This window comes from Blennius ocellaris (genome assembly GCF_963422515.1).
Source record: "Blennius ocellaris genome assembly, chromosome: 16".
NCBI lineage: Eukaryota > Metazoa > Chordata > Actinopteri > Blenniiformes > Blenniidae > Blennius > Blennius ocellaris.
In genome coordinates, this window is record NC_137665.1 from 22,167,221 (window position 1) to 22,184,865 (window position 17,645).

At 46.6% G+C, this 17,645-nt stretch overlaps 2 protein-coding genes across 3 annotated transcripts; one reads left to right on the forward strand and one right to left on the reverse strand.

The window, feature by feature from the left end:
* Positions 1-1,653: 1,653 nt before the first annotated feature.
* anapc2 (anaphase promoting complex subunit 2) lies at positions 1,654-8,922 on the forward strand. The gene is made up of 14 exons (XM_080511277.1): positions 1,654-2,010; positions 2,327-2,576; positions 2,656-2,998; positions 3,080-3,212; positions 3,302-3,500; positions 3,706-3,825; positions 4,650-4,767; positions 4,847-5,025; positions 5,102-5,243; positions 6,031-6,106; positions 6,183-6,386; positions 7,402-7,534; positions 8,240-8,481; positions 8,557-8,922. The coding sequence occupies exons 1-14, from the start codon at positions 1,912-1,914 to the stop codon at positions 8,764-8,766; spliced, it is 2,448 nt and encodes an 815-aa protein (XP_080367403.1). The 5' UTR covers positions 1,654-1,911; the 3' UTR covers positions 8,767-8,922.
* A 1,080-nt stretch (positions 8,923-10,002) lies between these two features.
* On the reverse strand, positions 10,003-15,010 carry LOC308141218 (ras-related protein Rab-35). 2 transcript variants are annotated; one of them, XM_080511290.1, is made up of 6 exons: positions 14,871-15,010; positions 13,522-13,572; positions 12,545-12,668; positions 12,336-12,460; positions 11,340-11,464; positions 10,003-11,123 (listed from the first exon to the last, which is right to left on the reverse strand). In XM_080511290.1, the coding sequence occupies exons 1-6, from the start codon at positions 14,923-14,925 to the stop codon at positions 10,974-10,976; spliced, it is 630 nt and encodes a 209-aa protein (XP_080367416.1). In that variant the 5' UTR covers positions 14,926-15,010; the 3' UTR covers positions 10,003-10,973. The 2 variants fall into 2 exon arrangements, with proteins under 2 accessions (XP_080367416.1, XP_080367415.1); XM_080511289.1 differs by having other exon boundaries at positions 11,340-11,477.
* Between the last annotated feature and the right edge of the window lie 2,635 nt (positions 15,011-17,645).

Here is a 17,645-nt window from a genome sequence, read left to right on the forward strand (position 1 = left end):
CCAGATCCCTGAGGTCCCCATGAAAAGGTTTCCTAGGTGATCCCAGAGTCAGTAGAAGGAAGGTGAAGCAGCTTTTAGTTCCTGCACACCTCCCCTGTGGAACAAACGTTATTATTAAAACATTTAATAGATTTGACTACTTTTATTACCATTTTCATGAAAACATGTTTCTTTGTCACTTTGTTTTAATATATTTCATAATCTAAATCTCTTAAGATCCATCCATCCATCCATTATCTAGTCGAGGCAGCAGTCTGAGCAGGGTTGCACAGACTTCCCTCGCCCCAGGCAGCCAACCTCCAGCGTGTCCTGGGTCTGTCCCGAGGCCAACCGGAGGGACATGCCTGGAACACCTCCCTGGGGAGGCGTCTGGATGGCATCCAAAACAGATGCCCGAGCCTCCTCAGCTGGCTCCTCTGGATGTGGAGGAGCAGCGGCTCTACTCCGAGCTCCTCCCTGGTGACTGAGCTCCTCACCCTATCTCTAAGGGTGACTGAGCTCCTCACCCTATCTCTAAGGGTGACTGAGCTCCTCCCCCTATCTCTAAGGGTGACTGAGCTCCTCACCCTATCTCTAAGGGTGACTGAGCTCCTCACCCTATCTCTAAGGGTGACTGAGCTCCTCACCCTATCTCTAAGGGTACGCCCAGCCACCCTACGGAGGAAGCTCATTTCAGCCGCTTGGATCCGGGATCTCGTTCTTTCGGTCATGACCCATAGTTCATGACCATAGGTGAGGGTAGGAATGAAGATTGACCGGTAAATCGAGAGCTTCGCTTTTTGGCTCAGCTCCTTCTTCACCACGACGGACCGATACAACGTCTGCATTACTGCAGACGCTGCACTGATCCGCCTGTCGATCTCACGCTCCATCTTTCCCCCACTCGTGAACAAGACCCCGAGATACTTGAACTCCTCCACCTGTAACAAGGGCACTCCATTGACCTGGAGGGGGCAAGCCACCTTTTTCCTGTCTGGAACCATGGCCTCGGATTTAGAGGTGCTGATCCTCATCCCAGTTGCTTCACACTCAGCTGTGAACCGTGTCAGTGCACGCTGAAGGTCCAGGTTTGATGGAGCCAACAGAACCACATCATCTGCAAAAAGCAGAGATGAGATCCTGTGGTCGTCAAACCGGACCCCCTCTGGCCCCTGGCTGTGTCTAGAAGTTCTGTCCATACATGTGATGAACAGAACCGGGGACAAAGGACAGCCCTGCTGGAGGCCTTTCAAGTCTCACTGTCATTGCCCACGTGGGCGTTGAAGTCCCCCAGTAGAACAATGGAGTCCCCAGTTGGAGCACTATCCAGCACCAGTCCCTTATCCCACATGGGCAAAACATGTAAACTCTTCACAGAATGGTCCAGCATTGAACCCACAACCTTCTCACTGTGAGACAAGAGCACTAACCACTGTTTCACTGTGCAACCACTGTTGATATAAGTGTTTTACTAATTCAAGCACACGAATCTTTTTAAACAGTATTTAATGATATAATGATATGAGGTATGATGTTTTAATGCTGTAAGAAAAACATTTATATTCAGTCAACCTTTGTGTCGTGTGCGCGTCACTGACTGGCAGAGGGCAGCATTTAGTATAGACCAGTTTACATTTTCCGTAGAAGAAGAAACATGAACGACGCCGACAAAGATTAAGGAGAAGAAGAAAGAGCAATAACCCGCGGAGGCAGAAGCTGCTTAATGCTGTGACGTTTTAACTCCAAAATATAGAAAAAGTGTCGCTAATTTCACTAAAATGTACCACCGGACGGTATCAAACAGTCACTCCAGAGATGACGCATATTTGTAAATGTCTCTGTTCGGTGTTTTAGGACGATAAATCTATCCGGAGTTTAAATCGGACGTTTTTTGAAGCTTCTTCAAAGCGTGGGAAGAAAAACTTGAGAGAAATGGAGGAAGTGGTGATGGAACCGGACTCGGTGGACATGCCTGGACCAGAACCGCACCACAGGGTGTCTGCTGCCTGGGACACGGTGACTGCAGAGCTGGTGAGTGGGCTTCAGAGCCGAGCACCGGGCACGAAGGACCCGGGGGCGAACACGGAGCGAAGAGCTGCTGCAGAACTCCGTTCAGACGTCTCAGGATTTAACGTTTTCTCATTTGTAACTGTAGATTACGAGCAGATAGAGATAATCAGGAAAGTTTAACAGGTCAATGTCTGCATTCCCTTCTTTGCGGCATGCACGTGCTGTTTGCATGAGACTTTCTAGCTTTGGTTCTGTCTGTTCTATCTGGTCCCACTACTGTGGCGCCCACACCTGCAAACCAGCTGTTGGTCCAGGCCCTGACTGACTGTGATTCCAGGTGTCCCTGGAACCCTCCATGTCGGACCGGGACCTCTCGGACTCCCTGGCCCTGCTGAGCCGCCGGGGCCTGAGCCGGATCCTGGCCCCCTGGCTCCTGGAGACGCTGCAGCTGCGCCTGTCCTCCTGCGTGGTTCCTGAGTTCTGGTCCGGGCTCAACCAACCAGAGAACGAGCTGCAGGAGAAGGGCCGGGCCCTCGTTCTGCTGAGGGCCTTCAGGACCCTGCTGGATCGTCTGGACCCCTTCCTGAGTAAGAGCTGAGCCCCGGATCCGTTAGTTCCTCTTGGCTCCAGCCACTCTGAGCCCCCTCCTCCTCTCCCTCCTCACAGATGGGCTGCAGAGGCTTGGGACCTGGCAGGAGGAGGGCCTCGGCGGTCTGAGCGGCCCCGGACCCCGGGGCCTCCGGGAGCGAGCCTTCACCTCCATCCGGGCCTTGCTGCTCTTCTCGCCGTCGCCCGTTCTGCAGGAGCGAGTGCTGGAGTTTTACAGCCGCACCTTCTCCATCTACATGAAGTCGCAGAGCGGTGAGGAGGGCGGCGCCACTGCGGCCCCCGAGGGCCCCGGTGACACCCAACCCTGTGAGGGCGGGGCCTGTGAGGGCTGTAGGGTCCCGGTGCCGGGCTGCTGGTGTCAGGAGGCTCTGGAGCTGCTGCAGGAGCTCAGCCAGATGCTGTGAGAACAATAATTACCATAGAGTAATGAAAAGAGGTTACATTATGTAAAGCCTGTGTGTGTGTGTGTGTGTGTGTGTAGCTGGAGGCTGCAGCTGCTGCAGTGGGTCAGCACGGAGGCCGTCACTTCCATCCTGCACCGGCTCATCGAGCAGAGGATGGAGCAGCACTGCCGTGGCGAGTACGAGCGCTCCTTCCTGCTGGACTTCCAGGAGGTGAGGACACACCCCCACGCCGCCCCGGCGACACTTCTGACTGTACACTCGTCTTTAATGTGTGTGTGTGTGTGTGTGTGTGTGAGCAGTGGCTGGAGCTGGTGCTGGGCTGGCTGAGTAAGGTGTTCATTGGAGAGAAGGATGGAGACGGAGCGCCCCCCGGTGGCCTGCAGCCCGGCCCGACGCCCGGCGGCGCGGTCCTGAAGCAGTGGAGGTGTCACATGCATCAGTTCTTCTGCAAGATCTACGTCAGCATGCGGATCGAGGAGCTCTTCAGTATCATCAGAGGTAAAACCTGATGAGAAACACGTTCAGGCCTTCGTGAAGCGGAGCGGCGCTTTAACCCTCACGTCAATCCAGCAGATCAAAAGCTTTATTGACCAAAACTATTCATAAAATTAAGCTAAAAACAGATTGATGAAGGAAGAAACAACTTGGTAAGTTTTCTACACTCTGATTTTCTTTTCACGACTTCTTTTCTTTCTTCTTCCAGATTTCCCAGAATCCAAAGCGGCCATCGAGGACCTGAAGTTCTGTCTGGAACGGACCAATCAGAGGCAGCAGCTGCTCAGCTCGCTCAAATCTGCGTTTGAGAGTCGTCTGCTTCACCCGGGTCAGTGAACGTTCTGCGTTCAGGTTTCATGTCCAATATCTGATGTTTGTGTCACAGAGGTTAAAAAAAAGTCCATTCACAGTATATATTACAACTTAAAACACATTTTAATAAAATGACAAAAACTGTGATGAAATCATAAAAGTTATTAGTCAGATGATGATAAAATCCCAATAAAATAAGATAATGAAAGGAAAACAGCAGAAGTGAATACAGTAATATGTCATTTATTCGATTTTATTCTCTCCTGTTATATAGTATTCATACATTCAGATATAATTGCACCGTAATTGATCCATTTATGAACAATGAAACTTAGTTATTAGAAACAACAGTTTTAATTGGAGGAGCTGGCAGCCCTCAGTGATGCATTCAGGGGCATCACGCAAACTGAACTGTGCTACGACAACCTGCTAACAAGCGTTGGGGCTCCTACAGTGGGGCGGCTACATGCTAAACCTGATTAAAATATGATTGATACTAGAGTTTCATACATTTAAATGAAATTCTATCCATTAGTCTAAATTAGATGATCAAAAGTAGGAATAGTTCTTAAAGAATGAGAACAGCTTCATATCTGCTTTAAAGTTTCTATTAAATTCTGATATTAATTCACCAGAACCAAGTTTTTTTTACTATAAATTATTTGGAGAAATATGCTAAATTAGGTAGTTTTGTTAAATAAAGCACGTTGTTGTAAGACGTTATTCTGATATCACTACAATATTAATAATGCATACAGGTCAGAGTTTGACTCTATAAACATGTAAAAGAGTGAAATCAGAATAAAAGTGCATCCTGATTTCCTTGGTGTCCCTCTGCAGGCGTCCACACGTCCGACATCCTCACCGTTTACATCTCAGCCATCAAAGCCCTCCGAGAGCTGGACCCCTCCATGGTCATCCTGCACGTGGCCTGTCAGCCCATCCGCAAGTACCTCCGGTCAGCACGCACACACACACACACACACACACACACACACGTCATCCAGTGTTGTTGAAGCGGTGGCGGTGCGTTCAAGGACCCGTCCGGACACGGTGCGTCAGATCGTGGCCGGCCTGACCGGGGACTCGGAGGGCTGCTCCGACCTGGCGGCCGAGTTGTCCCGAGGCGACCTGGTCACGCTGGAGATGCAGGACAGCGACGACGAGGGCACCGACCCGGAGGACTGGACCCCGGACCCGACCGACGCCGTGCCCGGTCAGTGAACGCACCACGGGGCTCCGGGATCCGCCGCAGGGTTTGACGCCGGCGTTTGTGTTTGTCACCCTTCCAGACAAAACGGGCTCCAAACGCCGCTCGTCGGACATCATCAGCCTGCTGGTCAGCATCTACGGCAGCAAGGACATCTTCATCGACGAGTACAGAGCCGTGCTGGCCGACCGGCTGCTCCACCAACTCAACTATAACACGGCCAGGTACGCCTGAACGCACCACACACGCGCACACACCTCCGACCCTCCGGCAACGACGGTGAGTTTAAAGCTGAAAAAGTTGAAAAGTGAGGTTTAACAGTTTGGTGAGCTTTAAGTCTCTTTGTGGGATCATTCACATGCAGATGATTGGAATAACTGCAGAAATTCTAGACATGACCGTTTCAAGGTGCCTCGGCTGTCACAAAATAACTCCTGCAGTCTACATGGAAACATCATTTACTACATAATGCTGTCATGGAAACACACCACGGTTCCCTGAACGCATCACAGGCAGGCCCACCTGAGAAACTGTGATGAACACAATCAAGTCTTCTGCAGCCAATTAAGGATTTTCCTCTGGCCCTTAAACTCCGTGTCTACAAGCCGTGAGTGCGTTAGGAAATTCCCCAGCATTCCCAAAACGCCTCACATCAGAATGAGTAGCTGCGAGAACAAGCCTTGATCAAAACAAATCTCATGTATGGGATCTAGTGGGAAGGTGATCTGGCATCAGACCGTGGTGAGACAGGTTAGTTTTACCCTCCTGATGATGTGTTGCAATACTAATCCAGTGTTCCCTGAACGCCTCGCAAGGTTTGACGTACGCCTGGAACAACAGAAACATCTTTTTTTTTTCCTCAATGTTTCCGTTTTACATCCTCACGATGTGACCTTTTAATGAGTTTGAGTCCCTGAACGTTCACACTCCATTCCGCTGTCTTCAAACCGTTTCTCTAGCTTATAAATGTCGTTTTTATTTGATCCTGCCTCTCGGTGCTCTTTTCTTCAGGGAGATTCGTAACGTGGAGCTGCTGAAGCTCCGGTTTGGAGACTCTCACATGCACTACTGCGAGGTCATGCTGAAGGTAGGCGCGTGACGCCGGTCCAGAGTTGAGCCCTGGAGGTCCGGCCCGGGGCTCAAGCTTCAGTGTCCCCCTTCAGGACATGGCGGACTCCCGTCGGATCAACAGCAACATCCGCGAGGAGGAGCAGCGAATGAGCGAGGAGGAGCAGCCGCCGCTCTCGCTGTCCGCCATCATCCTGTCGTCGGAGTTCTGGCCCACGCTGAAGGAGGAGAAGCTGGAGCTGCCGGCGGTGGCGTGCCGCGCCATGGAGGCCTACACACACCGCTACGAGAAGCTCAAGGTGGCCGCAGCTTCACTGCACTTTACCGCCATTCCAGTCTGCGCCTGGGGTCACTGTCATCTGTGGCTGAACGTCAGCAAATAGTTGAACTAAGAAGCCGCGAACAGTAAATAATCAAATAGAACCCAGACTTCTTCTCTCACGTTACAGTCAAATAAAGTCTCCATACGACATGTTGCTGACACAGCTGCATCGTCTGCAAACTGTCCAACAGCCACACAATGTGACTGAACTCGTGAGAAAATCAAGGGGAAATGTCACTTCTATTTGATTTGACTGTTGCAAGGCAAGGCAAGGCAAGGCAAATGTAATTATAGATCAGCATTCCAACAGAGCAATTCAGTGCTTTACAAAGAAGTAAAAGGAATACAGAAAAACTTTACAAAGACATAAGAAATATGTTAATAAAATAATTAAATTAAAGCGCTAAAACAATGAAGAAACGTAGAATAAATAAGGTAAGAGATTTATTCAGATACGTTTATTCAAGTTAAATATATTCTTTATTAAAAAGCCCGTGCAAATAAGAATAAAGTAAAAAATAAAATAAAGGCAACCAAGAGAGGTTCCTTGAGGAACACCAAACCTCATGTCCGATGATAAATCAGCGTTATTTAATATAAACATGCCGTTATTTTCCAAATGTTTTTGTGTTACTGATGATCCCTGAGGAACACCAAACCTCATTGTTGATAAAAATAGAATGTGTGTAGCTGCATATCAATATAACAAACCAAATATAATTCCAAAACCCATTCCAATGTATGTTTCTCACATTTAACTTTGTGTTAAACACTTACAGGCAATATTACTTTCCTGAAGGTCTCGGCTGCTGCTAGTTGTTGATTCAAAATGAAGGAGGACTCAGTGTTGCTCCCTGAGGAACTCCAAATGTTTTGACAGACAGGAAATGGTTGATATAAGAAATCTCTGATTGCGTTCTTCTGTGGCCTCGACTGCTTCTTCTAAAAGTCGTACAATTATGTAAGGCGTTTGTCTCCGTGGCGGTGTCCAGGCCATGAGGACGCTGAGCTGGAAGCCTCACCTGGGCTCCGTCTCTCTGGACGTGGAGCTGGCCGATCGGACCCTGCTGGACCTCAACGTGTCGCCCATCCAGGCCGCCATCATCCTGCACTTCCAGGACAAAAGTAGGGATGCTGCTCTTTCCTCAACTTCAAAATAAGAGTGGAAACGCTGTATTACAAACTGGTGGAACAGACGTCAGATAGAATTGGGTAGAAGGATTCCGGCTCGTTTCCCTTCTTTACCGCCATGAACAACTCATGTCAAATGTCTCTTCTGAGACAGAGGGGACAGCATTGTATGTAGTAATAGTGGAAAAGTACCAATAATAATGTGTTTATATTGCAGGGGTGGTTGTAAATAGTGTATACACCCCACAGTTTTAAATAATTGTCTTAAATGTACGAGGACACGAGTGGAAAGTAGCTCATGGCTAAATGTGGCGCATTTCTGAGTAGTACTGGACTACATCCATGTCCTCCGTCCTCTTCAAATAAACTCATGGAGAAAGAAAGGATACTTAAGAGGTAGAAAGTATCACAGTACCAACAATTGTGAAAAGGTATCAATCAAGTCATTGAAATCTCGAACGGTAGGGGAAAGTGGAGCTTCATGACTGAAGAGGATTTTTTGTGGGGACTGTTTGTTGAATCGTTGAAAGTCTGAGGACAGTTTGAGTTCCCCGCACGTCTTGATGTGCTTCTTGTGTACGCGCTCCCAACGTGGCGAGCGTCTGGCCCGAGGACTGCCGTGTTGGTACCTCGCCTCTTAAAGAGACAGGCACCCGTCAAAACCTCTGCCAACATGGCTTCCCGTGCGTCCGTCCTCAGGCTCGTGGACTCTGGAGGAGCTGAGCGCGCAGCTGGGCGCGCCGCAGGAGCTGCTGCACAGGAAGGTGGCGCTGTGGCAGCAGCACGGCGTGCTGAGGGAGGAGGCGGCTGGACGCTACTGCGTGGTGGAGACGGGCTCGTCCGGCGAGAAGCTGGAGCGGGGAGTGATGCTGATCGACAGCGACGAGGAGCGAGACTCCAACACCACCACCCAATCAGAGCAGAGGGAGGAGAAGCTGCAGGTGAGTCATGCAGGAAGCTGCTGTAACCATGGTGACGGAACACATTATTGTGTGCTTGTGTGTGTGTGTGTGTAGCTGTTCTGGGCCTACGTCCAGGCGATGCTCACTAACCTGGACAGCATGACGCTGGAGCGGATCCACTCCATGTTGCGGATGTTTGTTGCCACGGGACCCGTCGTCACGGAGATGGACATCAACGAGCTGGAGGCCTTCCTGCAGAGGAAAATCCGGGACCACCAGCTGATCCAGTCCGCCGGCGTCTACAGACTCCCCAAGGCCAACTGACGGGGCGTCGGGCGTGCAGCGTGGCACGCTGGGACACTGAAGGGACTTGCGTCGCTTTGGGACTCAAGGCAAAACATAAAAACACTGACGGAGCCTCCACTGCTGTGTTTTCCCAGGTTACCTGAACGCAACATGGCTTTATTAAAGACTGTTGCAATAAAGTGGAGGCTGGAGTGTTGATGATTAATAACAGGACTTATTCCCTTTTGTAGGAAAAATGAATTGAATTAAAAAAGCCCTAATAATTGAATACATTTTTATTAACACTACATTAAAATGTTACTTCTTAATACCAGTTACTCTGGCACATTAGAGCATACACATCATTTAGAATTTTGCTTGAAAACTGAAGATTCAAGACGTAGAAAAGAGATGAATTCCTTAACATCCGACTCCTTACAGATCAGGCCAGTTATTACTATATGGAGACCAGTTTCAGAGTGACGCTGACCGTCTTTGCATCGTGAGATTTACTCAGTCGCTAACATTTCATTTTAAACAATGTCGAAGAAGCAACGGAAACTGATCCTACTTTAGTCCGTCATTCTGAATTTGCATCGGAAAACCGATTTCTTGCACTTCAGCCCTGCGTAATCTTTATATATCGAGCACGTTTCTTTGTCTTTTGAACAGAACTCAACGTTACACACACTTTCTGGATTTATTGCTTTATTTGGACACATTGAAGGAAACAGAACATTGAAGGACTCGGGGGTTGGTTCTGTGGACTCACAAGGTGATTCGTCACACCTGTTAAAAGTTCAGCTCCTCTCAGTGGTTAAATTCTCCGCTTGCATTTACACTCTGGAGGCCAGTTGAAGATTCACACATTCCCTCAGGTCACTTTGGTCACTCGCATCGGAGCAGGAATTCAATGCTCAGTTTATTTCCTGGGTTTGATGCAGTGGTCCCTTTGTAGAAGGTGCAGACGTCTCCCTTTTGAAGCCAGTGTTGTGGCTGTTCAACTGGCCTGATCAGCTCGAAAGGCGCCAGCTGCTTTCAAACCCATTTTAATTCATTCAAAAGACTAAACACTGAATTAAATCTGTCTTTATGGTTGATGGCCTCTCATAAAACAAGAAGCAACAAGCTTCTTTGAGTGTGAGAAAAACATGCTTTACTGAAGACATGACCCTTCCTATAAAACATGACCAGAAATTAAGGGTGAAGTAACGCTTCCTTTTTAATGAAAGAGAAATATTGTTGAAAAAACAAACTAGGAGTCTGGACTAAATATAGAACACAACTTTTAAGGTTAAGATTTTATTAAAAGATTCTGGGATCAATTTATTAAAGAAATAAGTTCAAAGACTGTTGGGAACAAACCTCCGTTAAAACTTTAATCAAGCAGCACACAGACACGCCCCTTTCATGTGAGACACGCCCACAAAGAGTTGTTATTCTTTGATGAGCTGAAATTAACTCCCGACGGTTCCTATATGAGCAGGACGCTAGCGCTGCAGCTAACATTAGCAAACACCTGTTGGTGAAATGAGCCACGCCCACTTTGCACAGACACGCCCCTTTAAAAAAAACAATACTTTCGTGATACTTTTCAACAAATGTGAAGACCAAGTGTAGATGTGGGCGTTTCTTCTGGTGAAAAGGGGCGTGTCTGCAGGTGTGAATGGGCGTGTCCAGAGATCTGGTTACAAACAGACAAGACTTTTGTTAATATTCTCTTTGATTGGTTGAAAATAATTTACCGTTAGTGAAAATCCTTTCACATAGAAAACAAAGTGAAGACATCGAATGTTCTGCTCTGAAGAGGCTGGTAGTAAGGTGGGCGTGTCTTTAAGAGGGTCCTACGCTGTGGACACGCCCACTTCAGAAAACCCCCACCGAAACACATTTGATTTGTATGACTGGAAAAGTAACTTGTGAGATGACGTGAACTCACGCCCACTTCAGTACCCGACTTGTCCATGGATGGCTGGGCGTGGTCACGTGGGCGTGTCCGTCAACACACCATCCACTGATGCAGAGCCATGGATTATGATGTTGGAGTGGGCGTGGCACGATAGACACGCCCCATTCAATGAGGGCCACGCCCACGTTAGGTGAGGGATGGCTGCGTAGGTGTGTCTCTTCCATTTCTCTCAAAGTAGAACAAAAGCTGGTGCAGCGGTTTGATTCCGTAGCCCGTGTAGTGGGCTGCAAGTCTCTCCGTTACCTGCAGGGGGTGTCCGCCTCGCCCTCTCGGGCTCTCAGCAGCACTTCTTGCCCCTCTTGCGGCGGTCTCTGTCTCGCTGGGCGTTGATGTTGACCGTGTCCTTCTCGCGCTCGCGCTCCCGCTCCGCTCGGTTCTGACTCTGCTTCTTGGCCCGCAGAACCATCCGGGTGAACGCCATGAACATCTGAGGAGACATGGCGACGCCATCATCGCTCCAGGAGCATCACAGCCACCCTCACACCCAGTAAATACTAAATAATCACAACAAAATGCTCATCTGACACTCGACTCACACGGTGCGACAGAATAATGAGAAGATTCGTTGTAACGTTCTGGGTTAAGATCTGCGTCGTCATGCATTTTGTGGATTTCAGTGGCGAATCAGAAGGTTTTCACTCGCCTCTTCCACGTTCACATTTTCTTTGGCGCTCGTCTCGAAGACCCGGACGCCCACCGACTCCCCGAAGCGCACGGCATCCTGGGTATCCACCTGCTTCCGGGCCGGGTCGTCGTTCTTGTTCCCCACTGAAAACAAACACTGAAAGTTTGAGTCAAAGATGAAACTGATGGGGAAAACAAAACAAACAAACAAAAAAAAAATCTAATCTGGAGCAAATCAAAGATTTTAAAGCAAAATAAAACTCCTAATAGTAAAATGACATAGAAAGTGTTCTTGAATTGTGCTCATACAAAATCCGAATTAGAAAGGATTTATTTGGTTCTTGTGTGTTTTGTGCATTTCGTTACCACGAAAACTAAAGTGACGAATGAGAAAAAGGTCAAAAGTCAAAAATAAAAGTAAAGTCAAAATGGGTGATTAAAAAAAGAAACATGTAAATATAGAAACATTTTAAAAAGTATTAAGGCAGAGAAACAAAAAAGTTCCAAAATTACATCTATTTTTCCAATTTAAAGAAATGTATTTTATTTGTCTCAGTTTGTGCGAAACATAACTAGGGTGTTAGTTTGGTCGACTGGTTCGATTGGACCCTTTGAAGTTGTTTAACAGTTGCAGTTAGTTGCACCCTTAGGGTGCTAAAAATAAATTAAAAATGTATGAATTACAAACATTTTAATATTTTTATGAGATGCTGATTTCGAGACCATCTCCAGTGGTTCTCAGACTGTGGGACATGCGCTCCATCTAGTGGTACATGGGGGCAAATCTTGCATTTTTTAATAAATATAATTGAAAATATATACAATTCTAAACAATACTGCAAAACTTAGAATAACCTCCATATGTTCAGGTCAGCCAGACCGTCTCAACATTCTGGTTAACTTCAGTGCGCATGGATGGGAAATAAGTTAAATTCAACAACAGAACTGTGATGAACGACAATCAGTTTTCTACTTCAGAGACATTCATCCTGTAAAAAAGTTTGCTATGACGTACCCAGGATTTTACAGACGGTGTCACAGTTCTGAGAGATTTCATTTAACCAACGCTTCACGTTGACAAACGACTCCGGATTGGTCACGTCATACACGATGATCACACCATGAGTGTTTCTGTAGTACCTGCAGAGAAGAGGGGGAGGAGGCAGGGCTTAGACGGAGGAGGAGAGGAGGAATAGGAGGAAGAGAAGAGGAGGAGTTTGTTACGTGGAGGTGATGGTCCTGAACCTCTCCTGACCCGCGGTGTCCCAGATCTGCAGCTTCACGCGTTCTCCTTCAATGTCCACCGTCCGGATCTTAAAGTCCACTCCGATGGTCGTAATGTAGCTGCCTGCAGGAACCAATCACAGGACAGCATTGCTACACAGCAGGAACCAATCACAGGACAGCATTGCGACACAGCAGGAACCAATCACAGGACAGCATTGCTACACAGCAGGAACCAATCACAGGACAGTCGCTACACAGCAGGAACCAATCACAGGACAGTGTCACGACACAGCAGGAACCATAAAAGGACAGTCACTACACAGCAGGAACCAATCACAGGACAGCATTGCTACACAGCAGGAACCAATCACAGGACAGTGTCACGACACAGCAGCAACCATAAAAGGACAGTCACTACACAGCAGAAACCAATCACAGGACAGTATTGCTACACAGCAGGAACCAATCACAGGACAGCATTGCTACACAGCAGGAAGCAATCACAGGACAGCATTGCTACACAGCAGGAAGCAATCACAGGACAGCGTCGCTACACAGTAGGAACCATAACAGGACAGTCACTATACAGCAGGAACCAATCACAGGACAGTGTCACTACACAGCAAGAATGAATCACAGGACAGCATCACTACACAGCAGGAACCAATCACAGGACAGCATCACTACACAGCAGGAACCAATCACAGGACAGCATCACTACACAGCAGGAACCAATCAAAGGACAGCATCACTACACAGCAGGAACCAATCAAAGGACAGTGTCACTACACAGCAGGAACCAATCCAGGACAGTGAAATGAGAATGAGGTTTTTAAATGAGGGGATGTTTCAGCTCAGCCAAGACACAAACAGTCATTAGAAATAAGTCGGGTTCCTGGAAAACAATGAAGGTGCTGGAGGAAGTCTGACAGGAGAGAAACACCTGCAAGGCAAAGAAGTGGGTTCAGGCTCACCAGAGAAGGAGTTATCAGCAAAGCGGAGCAGGAGGCTGCTCTTCCCCACACCTGAGGACCAATCAGAGAAGAGACAAAAGTAATACTGCATCAGTTACTGCCTTAAAACTACTGGAACTACTCAGTACCCAAAGTGTAAAGGCTTTGATAAAGTTACTATTGGGTTGTGAATGGCTACATAATCTGATGCAAGAGGAGGAAGATGCTCTACAATCTGATGTTAGAGGAGGAAGATGCTCTACAATCTGATGTTAGAGGAGGAAGATGCTCTATAATCTGATGTTAGAGGAGGAAGATGCTCTACAATCTGATGTTAGAGGAGGAAGATGCTCTACAATCTGATGTTAGAGGAGGAAGATGCTCTACAATCTGATGTTAGAGGAGGAAGATGCTCTACAATCTGATGTTAGAGGAGGAAGATGCTCTATAATCTGGTGTTAGAGGAGGGAGATGCTCATTAATCTGATGTTAGAGGAGGAAGATGCTCTATAATCTGTTAGAGGAGGAAGATGCTCTATAATAATCTGATGTTAGAGGAGGAAGATGCTCTATAATCTGATGTTAGAGGAGGAAGATGCTCTATAATCTGATGTTAGAGGGGGAAGATGCTCTATAATCTGATGTTAGAGGAGGAAGATGCTCTACAATCTGGTGTTAGTGGAGGAAGATGCTCTATAATCTGGTCTAGTCTGGGTCCGTCTGAGCGGTTGCCCTGAGGGGGCGGAGTCAGAGCTGCCGGGGCAGAAGGGGCTGATGGGAAAGTGAAACCGGGACACGAAGCTTCAGAGAAAAACGTCCAGGTTTGGACAAACTAATTTTCAATTTGTAATATTAGTTCATGTTTAAAGCAAAACCTCTGCTTACCACATATTAATATGTATATTTACTATTATGTGCAACATTCTTGATTCATTTTCATGTTAAATACTTTTAGATTCATACCTGCTGCTGTACAACAGCTTTGCATATATTTATTTTGCACTTACTCCTACATTCATACTTCATATGATTATTTTATCTTCTATCTTTTTCCGTATAGGATATATTGTATATTTTGCTCTTTTTTACGTTTTTTGCTGCTGTACCAAGTAAGCTGCATGATGAATGAAGTAGAATCAGAATTCTATCGTCCGAAAACCATCAAATTCTAATTTCTACCCACAAAGTGTAGATTGTCACTTTATAAATCACATTTTTATAGAGAAACATCAATTCTCACTTTCTACAGGTTATTGAGAGTATTGCTTTTAGGTTTTCATCTGAATTGGCTGCCGGTCTTCACCACAGGGCGTTCCTGAGTGAGGCTGGAGGAAACGTGACCTTGGCTTTAGAAAGAGAAAGTGACTGACTGGAGTCTCCGATGATCAGCAGCTTGAACAGGTGGTTGTAATCTTTCCCGGCCATCTGAGCAAAGTCGTCCTGGAGACGGGAAGCAGGAAGTGACGCCCTCTCTTCTTCTTCTCTCCTGCTTCACCCTGGAGACGCTGAGGGGCCACGGACTCCGGAGACGCTGAGGGGCCACAGACTCCGGAGACGCTGAGGGGCCACGGACTCCGGAGATGCTGAGGGGCCACAGATCCCGGAGACGCTGAGGGGCCACAGATCCCGGAGACGCTGAGGGGCCACAGACCCCGGAGACGCTGAGGGGCCACAGACCCCGGAGATGCTGAGGGGCCACAGACCCTGGAGACGGCGAGGGGCCACAGACCCTGGAGACGGCGAGGGGCCACAGACTCTGGAGACGCTGAGGGGCCACAGACCCTGGAGATGCTGAGGGGCCACCTCTGGACAAGTCCCCACAGGCTGCTCACATCTCAGACCATCAGTCGCCTCTCACTCGTTCCCTGGTCGCCTTTTTTAACCAATCCTTCCTCTTTCTGTCTGAGTCACTTCACTTTGTGAAGGTGAATGTGAACGTGTCCTGGCGTCAGGCTTGTCCCCCGGCTTGTCCCCCGGCGTGTCCCCCGGCGTCCTCAGCTCTGGAAGCAAACACAGGACAGACAATCTGTCAGGGGGTCACGTCAGCCCCTCCTTTATTTATTAACCTGCACAAGCAGCAGCTGAGTCACTAAACACAACTTCCTCCTCCTGCTATGCGGCTTGATGCGGTGATGAACGAAGGAAAACAGTAAAGTTCAGGTAAATCTGTTTGCGCTTTGGCTTTAATTAAAGACAAAACCACATATAAACAAGCCACATCAATAAGTAAAACAATTCAAACTAGAGCCACGTCGTTCATAACTGGAGGGTAAATCCCTTCAACAAGACAGTTTGTATTTTGTGGATACATCTGGTACAAAATTGATATGACTAAGAATACTGCCTCCGATTCAAAGAATTCAACAATATCCAGCCGACAGTTACACTATTCTTTATTTTCCCGTCAGAAATGTAAAAGTGATCAATCAAAACAGAGAAGTCATCCTAACAAAAGTCAAAGCAGCTCACAATGTGTCTGATCCGCGCAATGCCAAACTCCACTTTGAAAAACTGTGATTTAACAAGTACTTCTAAAACTGCAAAGATTAGGGTTTTAAACAATAAAGGTAAACATTGTCCTGAGGCAGAAGATGGTGTGATTGGATATGGCTACACAGAATCACAAAAAGTGCTTTCTATCCGTTCAAATTAAGAGATATGTGACAAATTTTGGCAATTTGTGCTTCAATTCGAATTGGTGACGATGAAGGAAAAAGTACAAAACTACAACAGTCCATCTGCTGTAGGATAGACTTTTAACATCAATAAAACTTATGTGATGTCTTGTCTTTATGTCATTTTTCCAAAGTTAATAGATTTATATTAGTTAGCCTTTTGACTAACTTTTTCCGACTGCACATTGAATCTGTACAAAACTTTAAATGACAATATTTTGTATTCATACGTGATGAATTAAAGTACAAAACGTGTAGTCTGAAACATCATGGAGTGTGAGGGTCTCACACACAAACACAGATTTGTGCTGGATTTTGAATGAAGGCTGGTGAAAAGGAAAAAGTGAAACCTTTGATTCACCTGATAACGATTTGGTATAAAACTTAAGGAGAATCACACACACAAGTGTTTATGTAAGTGTAGTGTGATTTGCGCCAGTGTGGTCGTCATGAAAAAAAGACAAAAAGTCACATTTACATAAAATAAATTATATTTTCCACTGATTTGTGTTAAAGATGAATTTTCAGTATGACTCGACACATTTTTGACGTGTTATGAAGTAAAGATGTGAGAGTTTGAGTATCAGTGGATGAAATCCAGGTGAGGCAGGAGAGCCGAGCCTCATGTGACTGTGATCAACACAACCTGGTCACATGACCTTTCTGCTCCTCAGCATGTCAACAATACGAACTTTACACTAATATTTGTTCTACAGCAGGTTCTAGTCTGGGTCATGTATTTAATGTATGTGTGACAGAATCCTTCCTGCTGACCGTCACAATAAAGTGCAGACAAAATACAGCCAGTGAGGCAGGCAGTACCCAGCCTCACCTCTAGGGGGTGGAGGTGAACTGAACTTTGGTCAGAATCTCCATTGAGACAGTTTTTTTTTGTTTGTTTTTTTTATAAAATGGGACTAAGCAGAAAAAAAAAAATCAAGCATGTGATAACTAAACGTTTGGCCTAAAATAATTTCTTTCTCATAATTTTGATAGACAACCTTTATTAAGATTGATTAAAGCACCAGAATTTAAAGTTTGAAAAACAGAAATATTTACTGAAGGTCAACATTAAATGTGTGCTGCACACACCTTTCTACTTTAATTACTTTATATTAAATATGAATGGATTGGACACAAGAAGGTGCTCTATCCATCTCTATAAAAGACACTTTCTTTGTAGGACAAACATGTTCCTGTGTTTATGTTTGTGTTTATGTTTGTGTTGGTGTCAGTGTGACTGAAAGAGGAATGCTGATGAGATGAAGCATTACCAGTTGATGCTGTTGGATGAAGAGTGAAATAAGAAGCTCTTTTCACTTCTTGCATCGTAAATCTGACTCCAGAGGATTCAGTGCCTCACCAGCCAGGAGCCTCACTGCACGTCGCTGCGTTGCGCAAATAATGGATCCGGTTCTTTGCGCAAAGATCCGTCGGTCGCGCTGCGCATCTGGCATGCAGTGCTCGCAA

What these genes read in the sequence shown, in the direction of transcription:
- anapc2 (XM_080511277.1), top strand. Translation starts at nt 1,912, where the DNA reads ATGGAGGAAGTGGTGATGGAACCGGACTCGGTGGACATGCCTGGACCA. An exon ending in GAGTCGTCTGCTTCACCCGG is followed by an intron (nt 3,826 to 4,649) that starts GTCAGTGAACGT and finishes GTCCCTCTGCAG; the next exon opens with GCGTCCACACGTCCGACATC. An exon ending in AGAGGGAGGAGAAGCTGCAG is followed by an intron (nt 8,482 to 8,556) that starts GTGAGTCATGCA and finishes GTGTGTGTGTAG; the next exon opens with CTGTTCTGGGCCTACGTCCA.
- LOC308141218 (XM_080511289.1), bottom strand. Translation starts at nt 14,925, where the DNA reads ATGGCCGGGAAAGATTACAACCACCTGTTCAAGCTGCTGATCATCGGA. An exon ending in GCTGATCATCGGAGACTCCA is followed by an intron (nt 13,573 to 14,870) that starts GTCAGTCACTTT and finishes ATTGGTCCTCAG; the next exon opens with GTGTGGGGAAGAGCAGCCTC. An exon ending in CACCGTCTGTAAAATCCTGG is followed by an intron (nt 11,478 to 12,335) that starts GTACGTCATAGC and finishes TCAAACTTTCAG; the next exon opens with TGTTTGTTTTCAGTGGGGAA.